At 36.7% G+C, this 24,196-nt stretch overlaps 1 protein-coding gene across 3 annotated transcripts in view; it reads left to right on the top strand.

Moving 5' to 3' along the window:
• Positions 1–24,196, top strand: part of MKLN1 (muskelin 1) — a 380,366-nt gene that overhangs the window by 308,524 nt on the left and 47,646 nt on the right. For all 3 annotated transcript variants that reach the window (XM_027538967.1, XM_027538968.1, XM_027538969.1), the window contains 2 exons: positions 2,665–2,886; positions 5,736–5,865. In XM_027538967.1, the coding sequence (XP_027394768.1) occupies positions 2,665–2,886; positions 5,736–5,865 (352 nt within the window). The remainder of the gene's footprint in view (positions 1–2,664; positions 2,887–5,735; positions 5,866–24,196) is intronic.

Here is a 24,196-nt window from a genome sequence, read left to right as displayed (position 1 = left end):
AATCAAGAAAGAGAAAATCCTATAAGTTACAGAGAGAAAATTGGTTACCTTCGAGAGTAAACAAGTATCAGCCTCCTAGGTGGCACCTAGTGGTAAAGAAGCCGCCTGCCCATGCAGGAGACACAGAGATGTGGGTTTGTTCCATGGGTCAGGAAGACCCCCTGAAGGAGCAAGTGGCAATGTGCTCCAGTATTCTTGCCTGGAAAATTCCATGGGCAGAGGAAAGTGGCGGGCTATAGTCCATAGCGTCACAAAGAGTCAGACATGACTGAGCACAAACGCACAACATACACAAGAATCAGTTTAACATGAGGATTTTTGGATGTTGCTGGGAGGTCGGGTAATGGGTTGGACGACACTACTTAGCTTTATAATAATTTCTTCAGATTTTGTGAGGAAGAAATTAATTTTGAACTCACCCTAACCCTAGCCAACCTTGTGTTCATGTAATAAAGTAAAATAAGATACTTTCAAATTAAAAAAACAATTGGGGATAGGTGTGAGGAATAAGTGGCTATCCATTATTTATTTGATTTTAGAAATTAAATATCTATCCTGACAGAGTAGACTCAAGATTTCTTGAGGGAAGAGATACTGTGGATTGCATAGTTTTAATAAGCCATTGGATTTTCAAAACATTTTTCAGAGATAAAAAATTAAAAGGAAACCATAAACTGATAAACAGCAAAGTTTCCTGGAGTGATTAAAACTTGTTATCTGAAAATAGACTCTCATTGAAACTAGGTATCTTACAGGGAACAACCAAGCTAAAGGAATAAAATTATTTCTATTTTGTGTCCTGTTTGTTCTAAGATATGAGAAAGAATCATCAAGCTACTGCAGTATCTTCCTCTGTCTTTGAGTTTGGCCTGCTGTGCAAGAAAGAGCTACCAAATAAAGATGTTTATGTTTCTCTGATAACAAATGAGAATAGCCATATCAAAAAGAAAGTTAAATATCCCCCAAAGGAAAGAGAAATGCCCTTTGTAGTCATATGAAGTAGAACCATAAGGGCTAGATAACAGGGACTGAACAAAATGAGTATGACTCTGTGAAAGAAAATGAAAATACGCTCACTCTATGTGTGTCCCTCAGCAATGTATGGATTGCTTTTCATGATAGAGTTGGATTGCTTGGATATGATGGATTGCTTTTCATGATATAATCATTTAAGATTAAAGCATAGGATCACTTTTCTTCTGAGTACCAGGGACATGAAAACTTTGACATCATAGTTTTTGAACCGTGCTCCCCAAGATTTCACCCCTGGGAATTATAGATTTTCATCTTAATTTGTAGAAGTCTGCCAGAAACCTGGGAAATGGCAAGTGAGTGAATCTTTAGTGGTAGGTAAAGATTTGGAGGTGCTAGACTAGAATTGTTTCTTTTTAAGATGAAATACTAATTTTAAAATAAGCTTTATAATTATTTAGTTTTTTTGTTAAAAACAATACCAGTAATAAACAGCAGAAGTACTTTGATAGGAGGAAAGAACTGAACATATAATGCCCAGTATTTGTGCTTTAGCAACAACAAGATGTTTTATTATTATTGAATATTATTTAATATTAAATTTATTATTAAGCATAAATGCCACTTGTATTCAGTCTCTGATTACCAACTTGTACTTATGTATTCTTTGAAATAGAATTTGTTTCTTATTTATTGTCCTGTGACCAATGGCTGTTTTCCCAGAGATATTTTTGTAAAAACAATCTTGAGTTGAAAGAATGGAAGAGTCAGGGTTGGCTTTTGAGGATGAATTGCTTGACGTACCTCAAAGAAAATTAAATTTACATATTGTGTTAAAAGGAGGCCAGATTCATCATGCCATAGAAGTCAGCCCAAAGATGGATTGCTGCAATTGTCTTTTCGTATGTTTGTTTTGGTAAAAACATAACTGGGAGAATTTTGTAAAATAAATGCAAAATGATGAATAAGCTACATCACTCTTATTCACATATCTTCTCTTTTATTAAACGGTAGCAAGAGGAATGGAATGCTTGCCTAGAATGGAAAGGGCTTCTCAGGTGACACTAGTGGTAAAAAAAAAAAAAAAACCCCGCCCTGCCAATGCAGGAGACATAAGAGATGTGAGTTCAATCCCTGGGTCAGGAAAATCCCCTGGAGGAGGGCATGGCAATCCAATCCAGTATTCTTGCCTGGAGAATCCCATGGACAAAGGAGCCTGGCGAGCTACAGTCCATAAAGTCTCAAAGTCGGACACGACTGAAGCAACTAAGCATGCACGAACTAGAATGGAAAAAAGGGAGTTTTTATAAGGAGGATGTGATCACTGTTTTCCCACAGAGTATGTTCAGTATTAAATCAGTAACTAAATTATTATTGGTTGATTTGGTAAAAATTATGCAGCTCGAGAAAGCATAAAACTCCTTAACCCAACATACTTTATTCTCACTGGGGGGAAAAAAAAAGGAAACCTGGAAAGGTATTTTGAAATCCATCCTGAATCTCTTCCACGTGGTGAGCAGAGCAGGATTTTAATATAAATTAATAAGTGCATATAATAATCAAGGATGGTATTTGATATTATTAAGACAATATTTGGTTTTTTTAGATTCTAAAACTGCACACACTGGTTTAATTTTAACTCATATGACAGGAGCAGTCTAAAGCTATTCAACCTGTTGCCTTGTTCTGTAGATGTGTATGGACTCGGAAAAACACATGATCTACACCTTTGGTGGTAGGATTTTGACATGTAATGGCAGTGTAGACGACAGCAGAGCCAGCGAACCGCAGTTCAGTGGATTGTTTGCTTTCAACTGTCAATGTCAAACCTGGAAACTTCTTCGAGAGGACTCCTGTAATGCTGGTCCTGAGGACATCCAGTCTCGGATAGGACACTGCATGCTCTTCCACTCAGTAAGAATATTCTTTACATTGTCTTATGTTATTCTGTCATGTATCTCTCAATAGAAAAAGAAGTGGTGCAATCTAATTCTTCAGTAAGAGAGCAAAACTTTTCATTAGAAATAAATAAGTGTTGACAATGATAAGGAAAAACAAAACTACCTTTATCGGTGAACTGTTTGCTAATTATATTTCCTATCAGCCTAACAATTCCTAAGTAGTTATCTCAGCACTTTTATGACTGACTTCACTGCTTATATGTTGTAGCTATTTCTCTTTCTTACATACCTTTCTACTTACTGTTTTCTCTTAGTATCTGGAAGGTTGATTTTATTATCTGTTCTTATTTTCCCCTCTGCTACTCTCCATTAAGTGCAAAGAATTAAGAATTGACTTTATAGAATTGGAATTAAAATTTATCAGCAAAAACCAATATACAGACATTTAATTTTTTCAAGTGTTATAATGAAAACATGGGCTACTGCTATGAACACAACTTTAAAAATATACTATGAAAGATGTTTAACATATACCAAAGTGGACAGAACATTATAATAAATTCCTACGTACTTATTTACCAGTTTCAACAATTACTATTATTCTTTGTCTATTCTTAAATTTTATTGTGTTGGGTATTTTAAAGAAAATTCCAGACATTATATCATTACAACTATAAATACCATAGTGTGTCACTAACAGATAAAGACTTTTTAAAACATAGTTGTAGTATGGTTATGCTGCTGCTGCTAAGTCACTTCAGTTGTGTCCGACTCTGTGCAACCCCATAGACGGCAGCCCACCAGGCTCCCCCATCCCTGGGATTCTCCAGGCAAGAACACTGGAGTGGGTTGCCATTTCTTTCTCCAATGCATGAAAGTGAAAAGTGAAAGTGAAGTCGCTCAGTCGTGTCCGACTCAGCGACCCCATGGACTGCAGCCCACCAGGCTCCTCCGTCCATGGGATTTTCCAAGCGAGAGTACTGGAGTGGGGTGCCATTGCCTTCTCCGAGTATGGTTATGAAACCCAACCAAAGTAAAAACAATTTCTTTATATTGTTTAATACTGCACTCATTTTTCCCCTGCCATGCTGAAAAACACTTTTCATAGTTGGTTTATCTAAGTCAAGATCCAGAAAAGGTCTGTGATTGCATTTGGTTGTTAGCTCTTAAATTTCTTTTAATCCATAAGAATACTCCCCCTTCCTTTTTTTTTCACCCTCTGTATACTGCTTATTTGTTTAAGTAAGTCTCATGTGTGCTTTGGAATTTCCCATGTTCTCAGTTTGACTGATTTTTATCATAGTATCATTTAACATGATCCTCTGTTTTCCATATTTCCTGTTAGCTGGTGTTTAGATCTGGAGGCTTAATTTTAGATTCCTCTCCTTTTTTGGGTGGGCCAAAAGGGGAGTTGCAAGTATACTTCACAGCTGATCTGATTATAAAATATAAAGAGCATTTAATGTCTAGTTGTCACAACTGCGGTGGTGTTAAAATTGTTCAGGTGGGTTTAGGTGGTGTCAACCTGATTGATCAGTTATTAAGTTTCCTGTCAACTTTTTATCTAGTGGTTTTAGCAGTCACTGTAGTCTATAATCATAGACTAGATTTTAGTAGGGTTTGATAAGTGGACATTTTTCTAATTACCTTTTTCTTTATTTATTAACTGATTCTGCTATAAAAACTTATCCTCATTAACTAATTGGCTACTCTAATGGTAAACCACACAGGATAGGTAATATAAATATTTTGATTCTTTTCCTCTATTGTCTTTTCATTTTAATGAGCTGAGGCTCCAAAATTTACCAATGAGTTTTTCATAAGAATTATTATAAACTCATGGATTTTTATGTATTTGGTGTATTTAACTTGCTATCGTCATTCTTTTTGATTCCCTAATTTTTCTCCATCTTTGACCAGTGGGAGTACCCATCTTCCAGTATACCTTTGCATATATACACACACATATGTCTTTTTTAGTAATAGAAAAAAAAAATCATGAGTTTATACTGATATGTCCAAGTTAAATTTAAGATTATAGAATTTAAAATTTTATATCTTTGTTTTTGTGAAACTTTATAGTTAAAATCCTACTTCTGATGATGATATGTTACTTACAGTTACTTGCTCTTTTTATAATAGCTTACTGGATAGCAAAACTAATAGAATCACTGAATGCTGTTTAAGATTTCTTTCTGATTATTTTTCTGTTTAGGAGATAGCCCACTAGGGATGGGTAGTCAAAAAGCGAGAATTAAAATCACTAGAAAAACTACTACTTGTCTGCATGATCATGTGTCTCTGTCCAATTGTATCTTTGTATATAGGTTTTGTATATAGGCTTACTTGTTTTTTTCCCCCAAATTTCAGACATTATTTTTTCTTTTACTTTTATTTTCTAATTAAGGAAAAACATTTACATAGTTCTCAAGGCAAAACTGTCAGTATGCTGTTGAGTATGTATGGAGAGATATGGTTATTTTCCCTGTCTGTTCTGTTTCTTTCCCTGTAGCTAATTATGTTATTACTAGTTTTCCTTTGTTTCTTCTTGAAGAAAGAAACAGACACAACACACATTCCTTTTTCTCCTTCCATACACAGAGGTAGTACCCTGTATACATTACTCTGCACCTTGGGTTTTTTGTTTTTTTTTTTTAACTTCAGTAGGATATCCTAGTGATTATCCCTTAGCAGTATATGCAGAGCTTCCTTTTCCACTTTATACCAGTACAGTAAGTACTTCATTGCATGGAATCTCTCATAAATTACTTCTCTAGACATTTAAATTTTAAAAGAATTATTCTGAATTCTTTGTGAAAATGACTTTTTTTCTTCTTTCCCATTTTTTTTTTTATTTTACAGAAAAATCGTTGCTTATATGTATTTGGTGGCCAGCGATCGAAGACCTATTTGAATGATTTCTTTAGTTATGATGTGGATTCTGATCATGTAGACATAATATCAGATGGTACCAAGAAAGACTCTGGAATGGGTAAAGGCAATTAGTGATTCTTCTTTCATGTCTTAATTATTTCAGGTAGAAGACTATAACCCATTAGCTTTTCTTTCTAACCATTCTTAATGCTTTTCCCATTTCTTTAACCAAAGTAATTCTGAATAAGAGGAAAAAAATTCTCTACCAGCTAAATTATTTAATTCAACCTATTTAAAAATGCTATGTGAATTATTATTATGATGAGTCCCTTTAACAGAAAGACTATGCAAATTTGTCAAGGGATTATTTATATGTGTGCTTGTTAAGGGTGATTATAAGAATTAATACCTTTTAAAAACTGCATGATCCTATATTTGCTAGTTCTTTCCACCTTCCATTTTCACTCAGGTGACTTATATTTTAGACACATATAGTAGAGTATGTCTTTGTTCTTGAGGGAAGATTTCACATCGTTCATTGGTAATGCCTTATAACTTTATACTCTCAGCATCCAGAAAGTTATTCTCCTGATAATAAGGTGATTAGTTTGCCTGAGATAATCCCAGTTTATACATAATTATTAGTAGTGTCCCATTCATTCTCAAAAGTCTTATTTTGGATAACGTACATAGTTACCCTGCTTAGTAGTCACTTTGCCTGCATTTAGTATACACAGAATAACGATATTTGTTTAAGACTCAGTGCTTTAAAGTGCCTAATTAGAGCATTAGGGTAAGAAATTAGATTAGCTTGCTTTTCCTTTTATCTGTTTTTGCTTTTCCTTTTATTATTTATTATATATATATTTATAATAGTTGCTTATATTTAGGAAGAATTTAAAAAAAAAAAAAAAGCTAACACCGTAATAAAAAAGTACATGCGAGGCAGTGTGACCCTCAGGATCTTTCTCCCATACTTCCTATTGGGCAGAGGCTAGAACTTCATATCCTGGAGAAATAGAGGCTCTGTGGAGGCAGAGAGAACAGGGTGTAAAATAGGACAATTAAGTCCATGTACTGAATAGTGGAACTTCTAACCCTTTCCCTGCTCTTAGGATTCTAGGTGTGTGTCTCCTACAGAAGTTTAGTGTCACCTTCTCTAGAGGAAATAAGTGGCGTCATAGAAAAGTTTTCCAGATACTGTTGTTTGGGGTACCTGCCCCCACTAAGATGTCTGATCTTTCTGGCTAGCCCCCTGTACAGTGGTTACTTTCATGGCCCAGTTCCCCTACGGTGTTCCCCGTTCTATACATGCTATTTTCAGTTAAACTTTATTTCTTCACTGTAAATGAACTGACAGTTAATGATCAAGATCAGTTTTCTTAGAGAAAAGGATATTGCATCCATAAAACAATAATAGGATACAATGAAATCAGAGACTAAGAAAGACCTTTTGGAAATAAATTTTGTTAAAAGTAGTAGAATTGTAAGACATCTCCTGAGAAATAGACAAAGAGACAGAGATGGTGGAAATTGGAGAAAATAAGGACCTTAGAAAGTCAGTGTAAGAGGTCTGGTGTTAAACTAATAATAGTTTCTCTAACTATGGAGAGCAAGGAGAATGTGCAAGACTAGATTATAAAACGAAGGACTAACAGAAAATTTCCCTAAACTGAAAAGTATTGGTCTGCAGATTATAAATGGCCCCTTTTGGATGTCAATACCTTGAATTTAAAAAAAAAAATAAAAACAAAAACCTTCTCAGTCAGATGACACATCATTGCTCATTGTGGAATTTTACATATCAGTCATAAAAAGAATATCTGAAAAGCTACCAGTGTAAAATGAGGTCACATTCAAAGAAATAGGTCTTAGAATGCTAGAAATTTTCAGCAACATTGGAAGCCATAAGGGAAAACAAGGTCTTAAATATTCTGAGGGAAAAGTATCATCAACCTGGAATTCTATTTCTAGCCAAACAGCAAGGAAACGAGGGAAGAAATGGTATTTTCAGATATACCAGGTTTATCAGTGGGGTATGTGTGTGTTTGTAGGTAGTAGAAAACCAAGAGAATGGCTTAAACAAATCGGGAATCTTTTGTCTCACAGGACGAGAAATCCAGATGTAGATAATCTGGAACTGATGTAGTGACTTAGGAAATGTCATAAATGCTCTCAGGTTCTTTTTGATATGTTTTTCTATTTTTAACTGGTTTATTGACTATGCCAAAACCTTTGACTGTGTGGATCACAATAAACGGTGGAAAATTCTGAAAGAGATGGGAATACCAGACCGCCTGACCTGCCTCTTGAAAAACCTATATGCAGGTCAGGAAGCAACAGTTAGAACTGGACATGGAACAACAGACTGGTTCCAAATAGGAAAAGGAGTACGTCAAGACTATATTGTCACCCTGCTTATTTAACTTCTATGCAGAGTACATCATGAGAAACGCTGGGCTGGAAGAAGCACAAGCTGGAATCAAGATTGCAGGGAGAAATATCAATAACCTCAGCTATGCAGATGACACCACCCTTATGGCAGAAAGTGAAGAGGAACTCAAAAGCCTCTTGATGAAAGTGAAAGTGGAGAGTGAACAAGTTGGCTTAAAGCTCAACATTCTGAAAACAAAGATCATGGTATCTGGTCCCATCACTTCATGGGAAATAGATGGGGAAACAGTGGAAACAGTGTCAGACTTTATTTTTGGCGGCTCCAAAATCCCTACAGATGGTGATTGCAGCCATGAAATTAAAAGACACTTACTCCTTGGAAGGAAAGTTATGATCAACCTAGATGGCATATTCAAAAGCAGAGACATTAGTTTGCCAACAAAGGTCTGTCTAGTCAAGGCTTTGGTTTTTCCATTGGTCGTGTATGGATATGAGAGTTGGACTGTGAAGAAAGCTGAGTGCTGAAGAATTGATGCTTTTGAACTGTGGTATTGGAGAAGGCTCTTGAGAGTCCCTTGGACTGCAAGGAGATCCAACCAGTCCATCCTAAAGAAGATCAGTCCTGGGTGTTCTTTGGAAGGACTGATGCTAAAGCTGAAACTCCAATACTTTGGCCACCTCATGCGAAGTGTTGACTCATTGGAAAAGACTCTGATGCTGGGAGGGATTGGGGGCAGGAGGAGAAGGGGACGACAGAGGATGAGATGGCTGGATGGCATCACCGACTCGATGGACATGAGTTTGGGTGAACTCCCAGAGTTGGTGATGGATAGGGAGGCCTGGCATGCTGCGGTTCATGGGGTCGCAAAGAGTTTGAAGTGACTGAGCGATTGAACTGAACTGAACCTCATGGTGGCAAGTTGACTAACACAGCTCTAACATCATGCCTTCCTTCCGTATAGGAAAAAAGGAAGGAGAGCCAAATGTGCCCAGAAAGCTCCCTACTGACATTTCATTGACTGGAACTGTGAGACCTGGCTTCAGGAGAGTCTGGGAAAGCAAGCATTTAGCTTTTCCAGCCTTTGTATAGTCTACAGAGTAAGGGATTTGGAAATGGCTGTTGGATCATGCAATTAACAGTGTCTGCCACACAAGATTTAAAAAATGATCATCTTTTATGCACTGTTTTTCGGAAGTTAGTACGTCATATATACTAACAAAAGGGAGTAAAAGTAGTTAAAAAGAAAACATTCTGAGAATTGAGGAAAAGAGAATCTAACACAGGAAAGCAGTGAAGGGCCGTCCCAACATGATGCCTGCACAGCCAATGTATGAGCGCCCAGTACATATTGGAACAGGAGGACACAGGAAAATAGACCTCTCCTCCTCACCAAAAAGTGGTATTGACTAAAAGTAGATAAAAGATAAAAGTAGACTAAATAGATGTTTGAGCAATTGGAATAAAAAAGGTATTAATCGGTAAATAATATCTGATGTAAGAGGATAGGAACACAGTGGGAAAAGAAAATATTTTTAAAAAGCAGACATCATCATAGTACAGTTTTTGGCTCTACAATGAGCAGTATTCCCCTCTTCATAATAATGTAAAAACTAAAATCAATTTAACCAAAAATTGGGATAAAATTCAGTGGGAAGATAGCATCAGTGTAGTAAAATTCTTTGTCTGCTATAACAAGAAGGCAGTAGGTGCTGATATTATATAAAACTATGGAAAGAAATGGGCTTCCCTTGTGGCTCAGCTGGTAAAGAATCTGCTTGCAGTGTGGGAGACCTGGGTTGGGAAGATCCCCTGGAGAAGGGAACAGCTACCCACTCCAGTATTCTGGCCTGGAGAATTCCATGGACTGAAATTCCATAGAAATTCTAAGAAATGACTAATAACATTATTTATCATGTCTAAAATTGTCTATCTTGTTTACTCATTTATTTTCTACTACCATAGGATAATGTGGAGGTATATGATTTAATCTTTGATTTCCTCTAGCTTTTAAAACTTAATCTAATTTTCCATTAAAATTACTAAGAAGATGGAAGTAGTAATCCCCCGCAATTCTGACACAGCTCTGCCTGAAAAACAGGTAGTGGAAAATAGTTATTGATTCGATAGGTATGTGTTAAAAACTTCTACATGCTGGCTTATGCTGAACTAGGGATACACTGGAACGAGATGATCATGGTCTCTCAGAGTGCTTATAATCCATCTAGTAAGTAATGTTCTGATGGATTATAGTTGTTCAGTTGCTAAGTCGTGTCCAACTCGTTGTGACCCCATGAACTGCAGCTTGCCATCCCTGTCCTTCACTCTCTCTCTGAGTTTGCTGAAACTCACGTCCATTGAGTCAATGATGCTATCCAGCCATCTCATTCTCTGCCACCTGCTTCTGCTGCCCTCGATCTTTTGACTGTTGGTCTTTTCCAGTGAGTCAGCTTTTCACAGTAGGTGGCTAAAGTATTGGAGCTTCAGCTTCAGCATCAGGTCTTCTGATGAATATTCAGAGTTGATTTCCTAATGGCTATTCTTTATTTAGACCCTAAATGCCAGTTACTAAGCATGGCAATACCAATAGTATTATTAGAACTATACCAAGAGTTCTAATTGGTAGTATTAGTCTCATTTACTAGATGAGAAAAATTAAACTTAGTGAAGTACTATCTTATTAATATACAACTAGATAATGATACAGCGAGGGTTTAGAAGTTGAGGTGCAAAGAAGGTTTTTGTTTGTTTTTTTGAGGTGCAAAGGTTTTTTTTTCTTGACCATACTAAAGTACTCCCCAAGATTAAAAGGAAAAAATGGCAAAGTGATAGTGGTAAAGATTGAGCAAAAAAAATGCACTATGACAATAAATAGGCTTTAATGACTATCATTTGAATATTTTAAAAGTAAATTGTTATTAGTAATTTGCAGAATTGTTCAGTATATTTCATTCATTGCTATGGCTAGCTTTAGGGCCAGCAATGAATGGCCATAATTGTTCTTTTTGTTCAATTTTGTTTTGATTATAAGAGTAATAATATGCTTGTTGTAGAGAATTTGAAAAATACAGAAAGATGTAAAAAAGAAACTATCAAACCATTCAGACATAATCTGTTAACATTTTATTAATGTATTTCCTTCTAGTCTTTTTAAGCTTATTTATTTTATAAAATTTAGCACAATTTTATATTCTGCCCCTGGAGAAGGGAATGGCAACCCACTCCAGTATTCTTGCCTGGGAAATCCCATGAACAGAGGAGCCTGGTGTGCTATAGTCCATGGGGTCGCAAAGAGTCAGATACGACTGAGTGACTGACAGTACTGTTTTTAAACTTACATTAAATTGTGGTATTTTTTTGTCGTTATGGTTTTATTACCAAAAGATAAGTGGATTTATTGCTTAATTACTGCTTTAATCGACTTTTATAAAATGAAAATCACCAATATTGCTATGGGTTCTTTAATTTTTTTATTGCTTTGTGGTGAATTATCCCACAATGCAGGCAAGTTTTTTTGTTAACGTAATAGTAATTGTTGATCATCTACTAACATCTAAGTTTGGCCTTCTCCTTCCCTTTCTCCCAATATATTTCAGTGCCTTATATATGCCAAGTATGTTTAGGTTCATAGCTGTGGACTAGAGGATAAGATCCCTTCTCTCAAAGGACGCATTTTAGTGAAGAGAGGCCTACGCTTGCTTTCTAAGTACTGGGAAGAAAAAAAATTGAATGCTATAATAGTAAGTAACATGAGAGGACCCACTTAGATAGAATAGGTTGGGAAACTGTTTCCGAGGAGGCAATCTTTAAGATTTCAGACGAGAAACAGAATTAGGAAGAACTGTGTTATGAACTGAGAGAAGTGCATGTACGAAGATTTCAAAGCACAAAAGAATTTAATGTGTTCCCAAAGCAGAGGGAGCTATTGCATGTCAAAGGTGAGGCAGGTTATGTCACGTGAGTTGGAGAAATAGTTAAGTCTGATTATTCAGTGCCTTGTATAATACAAATACAAGAAATTTGTTTTTTTTTTCCGCTAAATAATATAGAAGGTTATTGAAAGGTTTAATGCTAAGGGCTTTTTTGTTGTTGTTTTAATTGAAGTATAGTTGCTTTACAGTGTTCTGTTAGTTTCTGGCATACAGTTGATTTAATTTTCTATAGTATGTGCGTATTCTTGCCACCTCTTGCCAAGAATACACACATACTATAGAAACTAGTGTGCTGCAGTCCCTGGAGTCCCAAAGAGTCACACACGACTGAGCGAGTGAACTGAACTGAATGTGTATACATATTTATGTGTATATGTATATGCTCTTTTTCAGATTCTTTTCCATTGTAGTTTATTATAAGTTACTGAATGTAAAGTTTTCTGTACTATACAGTTGGACCTTGTTATTTATCTATTTTACATATAGTAATTTGTATCTACTAATCCCAAATACTTACTTTATCCCTCCACCCCCATCCTTTCCGCTTTGGTAACCATTAGTTTGTTTTGTCTGTGAGCCTGTTTCCGTTTTGTAAATAAGTTTGTTTGTGTCGTATTTCAGGTTCCACATGTAAGTGATATCTTAGGATTTTTGTCTTTCTCTGTCTGATTTACTTCAGTTCAAATGATAATCTCTAGGTCCATCCATGTTGCTGAAAATGAATGCTAGGGTTTTGATCTGATTAAAGTTTTGAAAATATCATTCTTTTGTCTAAATGTACATTTTCCAAGTGTTTAATGTTGACAGTATGCCTGTAAATTGCATTGTCCAAAGGTTATGTGTTCAACAGGCCATGTGTACATCCTTTAACTGAAGATTTTTATGGCAGAGTTGAGCATCTGGTTAGAACCTGCCTAAAACTGTTGCCATTATTACTTAGAATTGTGAAACTTCAGTGGCTCTGCTGGCATATTAGAGTGAAACTGAAATTACTTTCTTTCCATTTTTCTTTCTTATTTTTTCCATCTCTCCCTTTCTCCTTTCCTTAGGTCACTTCCTTCCATCCCTCCTTCCTTTACTCCTCTCTCTTCCTTCCCATTTTCCCCTTCTTCTCTGTTCCCTTCTTTAAGTCCTCTTTTTTCTCTCTGTCTGTCATCCTGGTACATCCTCCACTCCTCCCTTAAGAGGGGCTTCTAAATAGTGGCCAGGGTTAAGAATCACTCTTCTAGCTCTCCAGAGCCTATCTAAGTCCTTAATCAAGTAAGTGTGGACAGGTTACTTAATGTTACACCTTATTTTGCACGCCTATAAGTGACCCAAATTATATTTTAAGTAAAATGGTATCTCATTTATAGCCACTCTAGGATTAGAAGTGGATTGACACTAGTTTGGGCTGGTGTTATTGTTGGGTACCTCAGTTTTCACAAGTGTATGTCAATACTGCCTACAGGTTCATTGATCTATCCAGTAATCAAGTCATATTAGTTTTGCCTCCATCTTCTCTCTGTTCTCATTGCTATTTCACTAGTTTGGACTGCCAACACCTGTTTGACCTCTGTCTCTAGTATTCTTCTTCCTGTGTATCCCATCCCTCCCCTAACCCATTATTCACACTTTGAGCAGAATGCAACTGTTTCTGTGTTACCAATTAAGTACAGAACCGTGTACTTTAACATTTATTCAACACATATCTTTTGGTCACATTCTAGGTGCCAGATAATCTAAGCACTAGGGATAAAACTATAAATGAGAGCTCTAACGTCATGGATCTTATAGTTGTGCATAGGGAAGAAAAAGAAGTAGATTAACACCTTACCTTTTGATTAATACTAATAAGATAAGAAAATACCCTTATTTTTGGCCATGCGACACAGCTTGTGGGATCTTAGTTCCTGAACCAGAAATCGAACCCAGACCCCCAGCAGTGAAAGCTCCAAGTCCTTATCACTAGACCACCCCAGGATTCCCAGAAAATCTTTTAAAAATATAAACCTGATCATTTTTCTCTCCCTTGCTTACCATGGTTTTTTTTAAATTGTTCTTCTTTGCCCTCAGATTAAGTCTAAACTCAGCCTAACTCACAGATTCCTTTACGATATGCCTCAGCTTAGTTCCCTGTTCTTGATATCCACCCTCACCTTGGCACCAATTCTTTTTTTCATGACCACTGAATATTAATTATCTATGGCATATTTTTTCATGCCTTTGAGTTTTTTCCCATAGTGTTCTCCCTTCCTAAGTCACTCTTTCCTCCTACCTCCAAAGTGTAGCTGATTTTTGCTCATCTTTCAGATCTTAGTTTATAGAGCATTGTCTCCTGAAATTCTTTAACTCCTCAAACCCAGGTTAGGGATTAGAGCATATCGTTTTAACCTTAGTTGTTAACATGATTCTGAACATTCATCTGGCAATATAATCTTGACTCTGCTTTTCAGAACCTCAAAAAAAAAAAAAAAGCTACTGAAATGCACAGACTTTATTCAGGATTTTTTAAAGAGTATTCAATCTTTTCAGTACTCTTAGTCTAAAATTTTTTTCACTGGCTTGAGTTAGACCAATTAGAAGACCTCATGTCAGAACTATGGTGTATGTATTGTCCTCTCATAGAGTTACTTTTAGCTGATTTTTAAAAGTCTGTTTAAATTTTAATTTTATCTTGCTAGATAATTACTTATTTTGTAAGCCATTCAAAGTCCTTTTAAGGACAAGACAGAGTACTATTTAAACTTCTGTATTATTAAGTATTCTTAGGAAATACCAATTTTATTATATGGATGCTCTGTAGTTCACTTAAACATTCTATTAACTGTTCTTCTAAACTTGTTTTATTATAGTTAATTAGTATAATTTGAGATGGACTTAACACATAATTGCTATGTTTCTGTGATTCAGTAATGTGAGTTATTTGATTAAAACTGCTTTTATGTGAGCTTCAAATTGGATTGTTTACAGTCATAGAAGAAATTTATATGAACTGTTGAGACCACCAATTTAGAGATAGTATATCTAGTTGTAAAATTACTGCTTCTTGTTGTAATTTCTTATTGTGTCAGATACTATAAAATCTTAAATGATTGCTATTTATAATTACTTAAATGAATTAACTCAGATTTAGCATTTTAAGATCTAAAGAAACATCAACTTTTTTTTTTGTCAAGTCTAATTTTTTTAACTAGAGTATAACAGTTTTATGTTTTCCTTAGAAGGAAATTACAATTTAGATCAGTGGATTGACAGCTGCTTAGGAAAAAAAGGATTTACTGGTATTGTGTCTAACACATACATAATTACATCAAAATTCAGCACATCAAAAATTTGAGTTTATTTCTGCATAACTTTTGGCAATAGGACTGTGAACACAGGGGGTTTAGCAGACTTCCCATATGTAAGCTCTGTTTAACACTAATTGAAAATTATGTTTAGAAGATCTGTCACACAACCAGAACTTTATGGTTTGCTCTAGAAACTCAGCTGACAATAATGGAACTACTTTCTCATATCTGTTTTTTTTATTCAAGGTAACAAACATATATTGTGTCTTCAACATTTGCCGGATACTAAATAGGGCATTGATGATACAGAACTCTTACAAACATCTAGTTCCTATTCTATAGTAATTAGTGTGTTTACTTGTTGTGTTCCTTAAATTCTGTCGACTCTTATTTTCCCACATCTGCCAGTGTTTACACCATTCTGTCTTAACCATAGTGGCAGATTGTTACAATTGAAAGAATAGTGAATTCAGAATCAGAGGATCTGATCTTTCTTCATCTGGGTCTGCCACTCATCCTTCTGTAGCTTTGGCAAAATTGTGTAGTTTCTCTGGACCTGATTGTTCATCTGAAAACAGGGGATTGGACCAGTTTATCTTAAAGGCTTATCATCTAGCTCCAAAATTTTGACAGTTAAATTTTGTTCCTTTTTGCCGTTATCAGGCTGTGAAAATAAAAAATGAGGGCTGTGTTAATCATGTCTGCAAGATTTGATTTATCTGTAAACATATTTTCATGAAAACTTTAAATGCAAAATCTTACAGATTTTCAGCCTGGGAATGTGCTTATTGACATTGGTCTTTTGTTTTTCTTTAATCTTTGTGTGTGTTTGTGTAAGTCCCTATATTTTTGACCCTTTTACTCATAACAGTTAACTAAATAAGGCCAGTTCAGCAGTATAGAGAAGACTCTGAAGCTAATGTTTTGCTGTCATTTACACAGATTAGTTACTGAGCTAGGGGATGGGAGTGCCTATTTTTAATGTAACTAGACCTCATTGGTTTCTGTTTAGCATCTTTTGTATTAGGTGTGCCATTATTCTGCCATTTTTCTTCTCAACATTACCGGTGGTAATAACTTTCCATAACTTCCCCCTTTCACTCTTGCAGGGGTGTTTTTGCTCATTATAAGCTTATAAAGATATTTCATGTTTTCAATATAAAATTTAGGTCATATGGGACTTTCCTGATGGAGCAATGGATAAGAATCAGCCTGCCAGTGTAGGGGACATGGGCTCAATCTTTGGTCTGGAAAGATTCCACATGCTGAGAGCAACTAAGCCCATGTGCCATAACTATTGAGCCCACGCTCTAGGGCCTGCAAGCCACAACTGAGCCTGTGTGCTACAACTGCTGAAGCCCGTGCACCTAGAGCCTGTGCTCCACAGCAAGAGAAGCGACTGCCATGAGAAACCTGTGCACCACAAGGAAGCATAGCCACCCCTTGCCATAACTAGAGAAAGGCTGCATAAAACAACAAAGAACCAGTGCAGCCAAAAGTGAAAAAATAAAGATTTAGGTCATTAAAGTTCACCTGTAAAAACAAACATTCAAGAACACTAAAGACAGTTTTGAAAATGAAAGATAATATAATATTAGCAAGTATTTAGAAAGCTACAATTTTGTGCAGATTAATGGAATGGAATGCAGCAGACACTATAAAGTATACCTAATTACATATGAGAATTTAGTATATGGTAAAGTGGCATTGCCAGTCAGAGAAGGAAAATAGATTATGCAATAAATGGCACTGAGATGTCGCTTAAGACCTGACAAGCAAAACGCAAAATCCTGACTCTAATTGATGTCTATATATCACAAAAAAAATTCTCAGTAGACTTAAGTTTTATATTTAACAAATAAAAATATAAGTCTAATTGCTTTTAATAATTTAGGATGGAGAAGCCTTTCCAACCATGATGGAAAACCCAGAAGCTGTAAAAAAAAAAAAAAAAAGAAGAAACTTAGTTTGATTTTTTTTGCAAATTAAATATTATTATAAAAATATTTAAATGTCAAATGATAAATGACAAACTGGGAACTGAGACAAAGGTTAATGTCCTACTTTTTTAAACAAACAACTTACAAATCAATAAAAAAAAGGAATACTTTTCTAGTAGAACAGTGACAAATGACAGAACTAGATAGTTCAAAGAAAAAAATTCAAGTAGCTGACAGATTTACTTTTGTATAATGCTCAGCTCCATTCATAATTTTTAAAATGTAAATTAAAGGATCACTCACTGAATGTTATCTAATAAAATATAAAATACATATACTCTTTGACCAAGCATTTTTTTCCAGAATTTACCCTGCTCACACATGTACAAGATGCATAAAAGTAAGTTATACAGAGATACTTAATGTGACATTGTTTGCAAGAGTTAAGAAATCCAGAAACAACCTTATCCACCAGTAGCTAACCAGTTATGTTTGATCTATTCAATGAGATGAATTCTTTGTAACTTCATGCAACTGAGATAGATTAATAAATACTACATTGTTGGGTGTCAAAAGCTAGTTGGAATTTTACAGAAAGCAAATAATGAGTGGTAGAAACCCAGATTCAGGTAAAATAATAGTTCTAATAAAATCCAAAAATTTATGTGGAACTGCAGAAGACCCAGAATTGCCAAAGTAATCCTAAGAAGGACAAAGCTGGAAGTATAACCCTTCCAGACTTCAGACATACTACAAAGTGCAGTAATCAAAACAGCATGGTATTCACACAGAACAGATCAACAGAACAGAAAAGGAAGCCCAGAAATAAACCCAGAAATAAACCCACATACTTATGATCAGTTAATCTACAACAAAGGAGGCAAGAATATACAGTGGAGAAAAGACAGTCTTTTCAACAAGTGGTATTGGGAAAACTGGACAGCTATGTGTAAAACAATGAAATTAAAACATTCCCTTGTCCAAAAATAAACTCAAGTTCATCCGTATACAGAAATAAACTCAAAATGGTTTCAAGACCTAAATGTATGATGACACCATAAAACTCCTAGAAGACATAGGTGCAACACTGACATACATCTTAACAATATTTTCTTAGATTACTCTCAAGGCAGAAGAAATAAAAGTAAATGGGGCCTAATGGGTGTTCATTGGAAGGACTGATGCTAAAGCTGAAACTCCAATACTTTGGCCACCAATACTTTGGCCACCTCATGCGAAGAGTTGACACATTGGAAAAGACCCTGATGCTTCTGGGAGGGATTGAGAGCAGGAGGAGAAGGGGATGACAGAGGATGAGATGGCTGCATGGCATCACCGACTCGATGGGCATTAGTTTGGGTGAACTCTGGGAGTTGGTGATGGACAGGGAGGCCTGGTGTGCTGCGATTCATGGGGTTGGAAAGAGTCTGACATGACTGAGCAACTGAACTGAATGACATTTTAAAAGGTTTTGCATAACAAAGGAAATGGTCAACAAAATGAAAAGATCTACAGAATGAGAGAACAGATTTGCAAGTGATGCAGCTAACAAGAAATTAATATCCAGAATATGCAAACAGCTCATACAACTCAGTGTCGAAAAACAACCCAATCAAAAAGTGGGCAGAAGACCTGAATAGAAATTTTTCCAAAGAAGACATTCTCATGGCTAACTGGCAGTCAGTTGTGTCCGACTCTGTGACCCCATGACTGTAGCCTGCCAGGCTCCTCTGTCCGTGGAATTCTGCAAGCAAGAATACTGACATGAGTAGCCATTTTCGTCTTCTGGGGATGTTCCCAACCCAGGGATCAAACCCAAGTCTCCTGATTTTTTACCGTCTGAGCCACCAGGGAAGCCCAAAAAGATTCACAGCCTCGCTAATTATTAGAGAAATGCAAATCAAAACCACAGTGTGGTATTGCCTCACACCTGTCAGAATAGCTATCGTCAGTATGTCTACAAATAGCAAATGTCGGAGGGGATGTGGAGGAAAGGGAATCCTTGTACTTTGTTGGTGGAAATGTAAATCAGTGCACCCACTATGTAAAACAATATGGAGGTTACTTTAAAAGCTAAAGATAGGACTGTTATGTGACCCAGCTGTTCTACTCCTGGGTGTATATTTGGAAAAAGTAAAAGCTTTAATTTGCAAAGATACATGAACCCCAATGTTAATAGCAACACTATTTATAATAGCCAAGACATGATTGTAACCCAAGTGCCCGTCAACAGACAGTTGACCTAAGAAGATGGCTCACTGTGTCTGTGTGTGTGTATAAATATTTTTGTGGGTTAGTTGCTCAGTCGTATCCGACTCTTTGCTTCCGCATGGACTGTATGTAGCTTACCAGGCTCCTCTCAGCCATAAAATAAGAATGAAATACTGCCATTTGCAGCAACATGGTTGGACTTAGAGAATATAATGATTAGTGACTTGTCAGAGGAAGACAAATAGTATATAATATCACTTGTATGTGGAACCTAAAAAAATAATATAAATGAATATATATAGAAAATGAACTTGTGGCTACCTAAAGAGAGGAGGAAGGAGGGACAAATTAAGAATAAGGGATTAACAGATACAAACTACTGTTTATAAACACATAAGCAACAGGGATTTACTGTATAACACAAGGAATTGTACCCAATATGTTATAATAACCCATAATGGACTACCTGGAGAAGGAAATGGTGAGCCACTCCAGTATTTGTGCCTGAAAAATCCCATGGACAGGATAGCCTGGTAGGCTATTGTCCATGGGCTCAGAAAGAGTTGAACATGACTGAGGACACAGCACATAAGGGAATAAATCTGCAAAAAAAAAGAGTCACTATGCTGTACGCCTAAAACTAACACAATAAATTTCAATGAAAGTAAATAGTAGAAATTTTAAACTGGAGCTACTACTGAAACTGAGTAGGATCTCATTCAACACTTTGAATGTCCCAGATTTAGAAGAAAAGAATGTGGCAGACACTGTCAGTTACTACCCTATAATCATTAGCTCTTGTTAACCAAACCATAATTTTGTTTACTGACAAGTTGTCCAACCCGAGGAGTTGAATAGTGATTATTCTGAAATAGTCATTTTTATCCTTTGCCAGATTATTTCATTTTCCCTGCCTTCCACGTGATACAGTTCTGGCCAGTGAGCACAAGGAAGGCTCCAGGAGGACATTGGCATACACTATTTTCCAGAAGAAAACAAATGCTGAAAGAGTCCTTTCCCTCTCTGGTTTGAATACTCTATAAAATAATGTGATGCTTAGAGCTGGTACTGGCAACTTGAATGGAAAGCCAAGAGAATTCTAAGAATGATAACCTAGCATTATTATTTGGTTGAATTGCTGAAACCATTCTGGAACTATCTACTTGCAAAAATTTATTTTATGAACTAATGTATAATTATTCAGATTTCCTGTTACTTGAAGCTGAAAATATTCTAACAGAGAATTTGTGGAAATCTGTTTTTGTTAAAATTCTTATTTCTGTGAAAGTCGCTCAGTTGTGTCCGCCTCTTTGGAACCATGCCAGGCTCCTCTGTCCATGGAATTCTCCAGGCAAGAATACTGGAGTGGGTAGCCATTCCCTTCTCCAGGGGATCTTCCCAATCCAGGGATTGAACTCGGGTCTCCCACATTACAGCCAGATTCTTTAACTGTCTGAGCCACAAGGGAAGCTCATATTTCTGTGGCAATTCTGAAAATTATTTTTTTCCTGTCTTAAGGTAATAATAATGAAAATGTAGGTGCATTGGATCGTGAAGCAAAAACAGAGTTCAGATTAGTTGATGACTGCAAAAAAGTATCTTCCTCAGAAATTGAAATAACTTTATGTTTTTGTTCTCCCTATAAGGTTTCCTTGTATTACAAATTCTGGTAATCTCCTATTAGGTAAATCAAAGGAAAAAAAAATGTGAGTCAGCTGTCAGATAAAATATTTTACTTGATTTCCCTTTTATCTGTTCTATTTCAAGTTTTAAAGATGCTAATGGAAAAAATAGTAGAGTTGAATGATTATCATTGTAATTTCTTGGAAAAACTATAAAAATAACAGGTTGGCAATAATAGTTGTATGTTGTACAATTCTTACTCTGGGTTTTCGCAGACAAGTGTCCTTCCAAAATGTGTTCCTGACTAGCACATGATCTTGTTGGCTGATCTGTTTGATTAATTTTTCTTTCTGAGTCCATTTTTCAAGAATGGTTAAAGTTCCTGGCATTCAGTCACTTTTTAGCAGTTGAAAATGAAATGCTTTAAAATATTGTATGTAGCAGATCTTCTGTCCTTTGCCCCTCCCGTGGATACTACCCATTCATTTCAGTTCAGTCGCTCAGTCGTGTCTGACTCTTTGCGACCCCATGAACCGCAGCATGTCAGGCCTCCCTGTCCATCACCAACTCCGAGTTCACTCACACTCATGTCCATCGAGTCAGTGATGCCATCCAGCCATCTCATCCTCTGTCGTCCCCTTTCCCTCAGCCCCCAGTCCCTCTAAGCATCAGAGTCTTTTCCAATGAGTCAACACTTCGCATGAGGTGGCCAAAGTATTGGAGTTTCAGCTTTAGCATCAGTCCTTCCAAAGAACACCCAGGACTGATCTTTAGGATGGACTGATTGGATCTCCTTGCAGTCCAAGGGACTCTCAAGAGTCTTCTCCAACACCACAGTTCAAAATCATCAATTCTTCAGCACTCAGCTTTCTTCAAAGTCCAACTCTCACATACATACGTGACTACTGGAAAAACCATAGCCTTGACTAGATGGACCTTTGTTGGCAAAGTAATGTCTCTGCTTTTGAATATGCTATCTAGATTGGTCATAACTTTCCTTCCAAGGAGTAAGCGTCTTTTAATTTCATGGCTTCAATCACCATCTGCAGGGATTTTGGAGCCCAAAAAAATAGTCTGACACTGTTTCCATTTTTTCCCCATCTATTTCCCATGAAGTGATGGGACCAGATGCCATGATCTTTGTTTTCTGAATGTTGAGCTTTAAGCCAACTGTTCACTCTCCTCTTTCACATTCATCAAGAGGCTCTTTAGTTCCTCTTCACTTTCTGCCATAAGGGTGGTGTCATCTGCATAGCTGAGGTTATTGATATTTCTCCCGGCAGTCTTGATTCCAGCTTGTGGTTCTTCCAGCCCAGCGTTTCTCATGATGTACTGTGCACAGAAGTTAAATAAGCAGGGTGACAATATACAGCCTTGATGTACTCCTTTTCCCATTTGGAACCAGTCTGTTGTTCCATGTCCAGTTCTAACTGCTGCTTCCTGACCTGCATACATGTGTCTCAAGGCAGGTCAAGTGGTCTGGTATTCCCATGTCTTTCAGAATTTTCCACCGTTTATTGTGATCCACACAGTCAAAGGCTTTGGCGTAGTCAATAAAGCAGAAATACATTATTTTCTGGCATTCTCTTACTTTTTCCATGATCCAGCGGATGTTGGCAATTTGATCTCTGGTTCCTCTGCCTTTTCTAAAACCAGCTTGAACATCTGGAAGTTCACGGTTCACGTGTTGCTGAAGCCTGGCTTGGAGAATTTAAACATTACTTTGAGTAGCGTGTGAGATGAGTGCAACTGTGTGGTGGTTTGAGCATTCTTTGGCATTGCCTTTCTTTGGGATTGGAATGAAAACTGACCTTTTCCAGTCCTATGGCCACTGCTGAGTTTTCCAAATTTGCTGGCATATTGAGTGCAGCACTTTCACAGCATCATCTTTCAGGATTTGAAATAGCTCAACTGGAATTCCATCACCTTCACTAGCTTTGTTGGTAGTGATGCTTTCTAAGGCCCACTTGACTTCACATTCCGGGATGTCTGGCTCTAGGTGAGTGATCACACCATCTTGATTATCTGGGTCGTGAAGCTCTTTTTTATACAGTTCTGTGTATTCTTGCTACCTCTTCTTAATATCTTCTACTTCTGTTAGGTCCATACCATTTCTGTCCTTTATCGAGCCCATCTTTGCATGAAATGTTCCCTTGGTATCTCTGATTTTCTCGAAGAGATCTCTAGTCTTTCCCATTCTGTTGTTTTCCTTTATTTTTTTGCATTGATGGCTGAGGAAGGCTTTCTTATCTCTCCTTGCTATTCTTTGAAACTCTGCATTCAGATGCTTATATCTTTCCTTTTCTCCTTTGCTTTTCATTTCTCTTCTTTTCACAGCTATTTGTAAGGCCTCCCTAGACAGCTATTTTGCTTTTTTGCATTTCTTTTCCATGGGGATGGTCTTGATCCCTGTCTCTTATACAGTGTCGCAAACCTCCATCCATAGTTCATCAGGCACTCTTATCTATCAGATCTAGTCCCTTAAAGCTATTTCTCACTTCCACTGTGTAATCATAAGGGATTTGATTTAGGTCATACCTGAATGATCTAGTGGTTTTCCCTACTTTCTTCTATTTAAGTCTGAATTTGGCAATAAAGTGTTCATGATCTAAGCCACAGTCAGCTCCCGGTCTTGTTTTTGCTGACTGTATAGAGCTTCTCCATCTTTGGCTGCAAAGAATACAATCAATCTGATTTTAGTGTTGACCGTCTGGTGATGTCCATGTGTAGAGTCTTCTCTTGTGTTGTTGGAAGAGGGTGTTGCTATGACCAGTGTGTTCTCTTGGCAAAACTCTATTCTTCTTTGCCCTGCTTCATTCCGTATTCCAAGGCCAATTTGCCTGTTACCCCAAGTGTTTCTTGACTTCCTCCTTTTGCATTCCAGTCCCCTATAATGAAAATGACATCTTTTTGGGGTGTTAGTTCTAAAAGGTCTTGTAGGTCTTCATAGAACTGTTCAACTTCAGCTTCTTCAGCGTTACTGGTTGGGGCATAGGCTTGGATTACTGTGGTAGTGAATGGTGTGCCTTGGAAACAGAGATCATTCTGTCGTTTTTGAGATTGCATCCAAGTACTGCAT

Source organism: Bos indicus x Bos taurus, chromosome 4, assembly GCF_003369695.1.
Source record: "Bos indicus x Bos taurus breed Angus x Brahman F1 hybrid chromosome 4, Bos_hybrid_MaternalHap_v2.0, whole genome shotgun sequence".
NCBI classification, from domain to species: Eukaryota; Metazoa; Chordata; class Mammalia; order Artiodactyla; family Bovidae; genus Bos; species Bos indicus x Bos taurus.
This window is presented reverse-complemented; position numbering and strand designations above follow the sequence as displayed.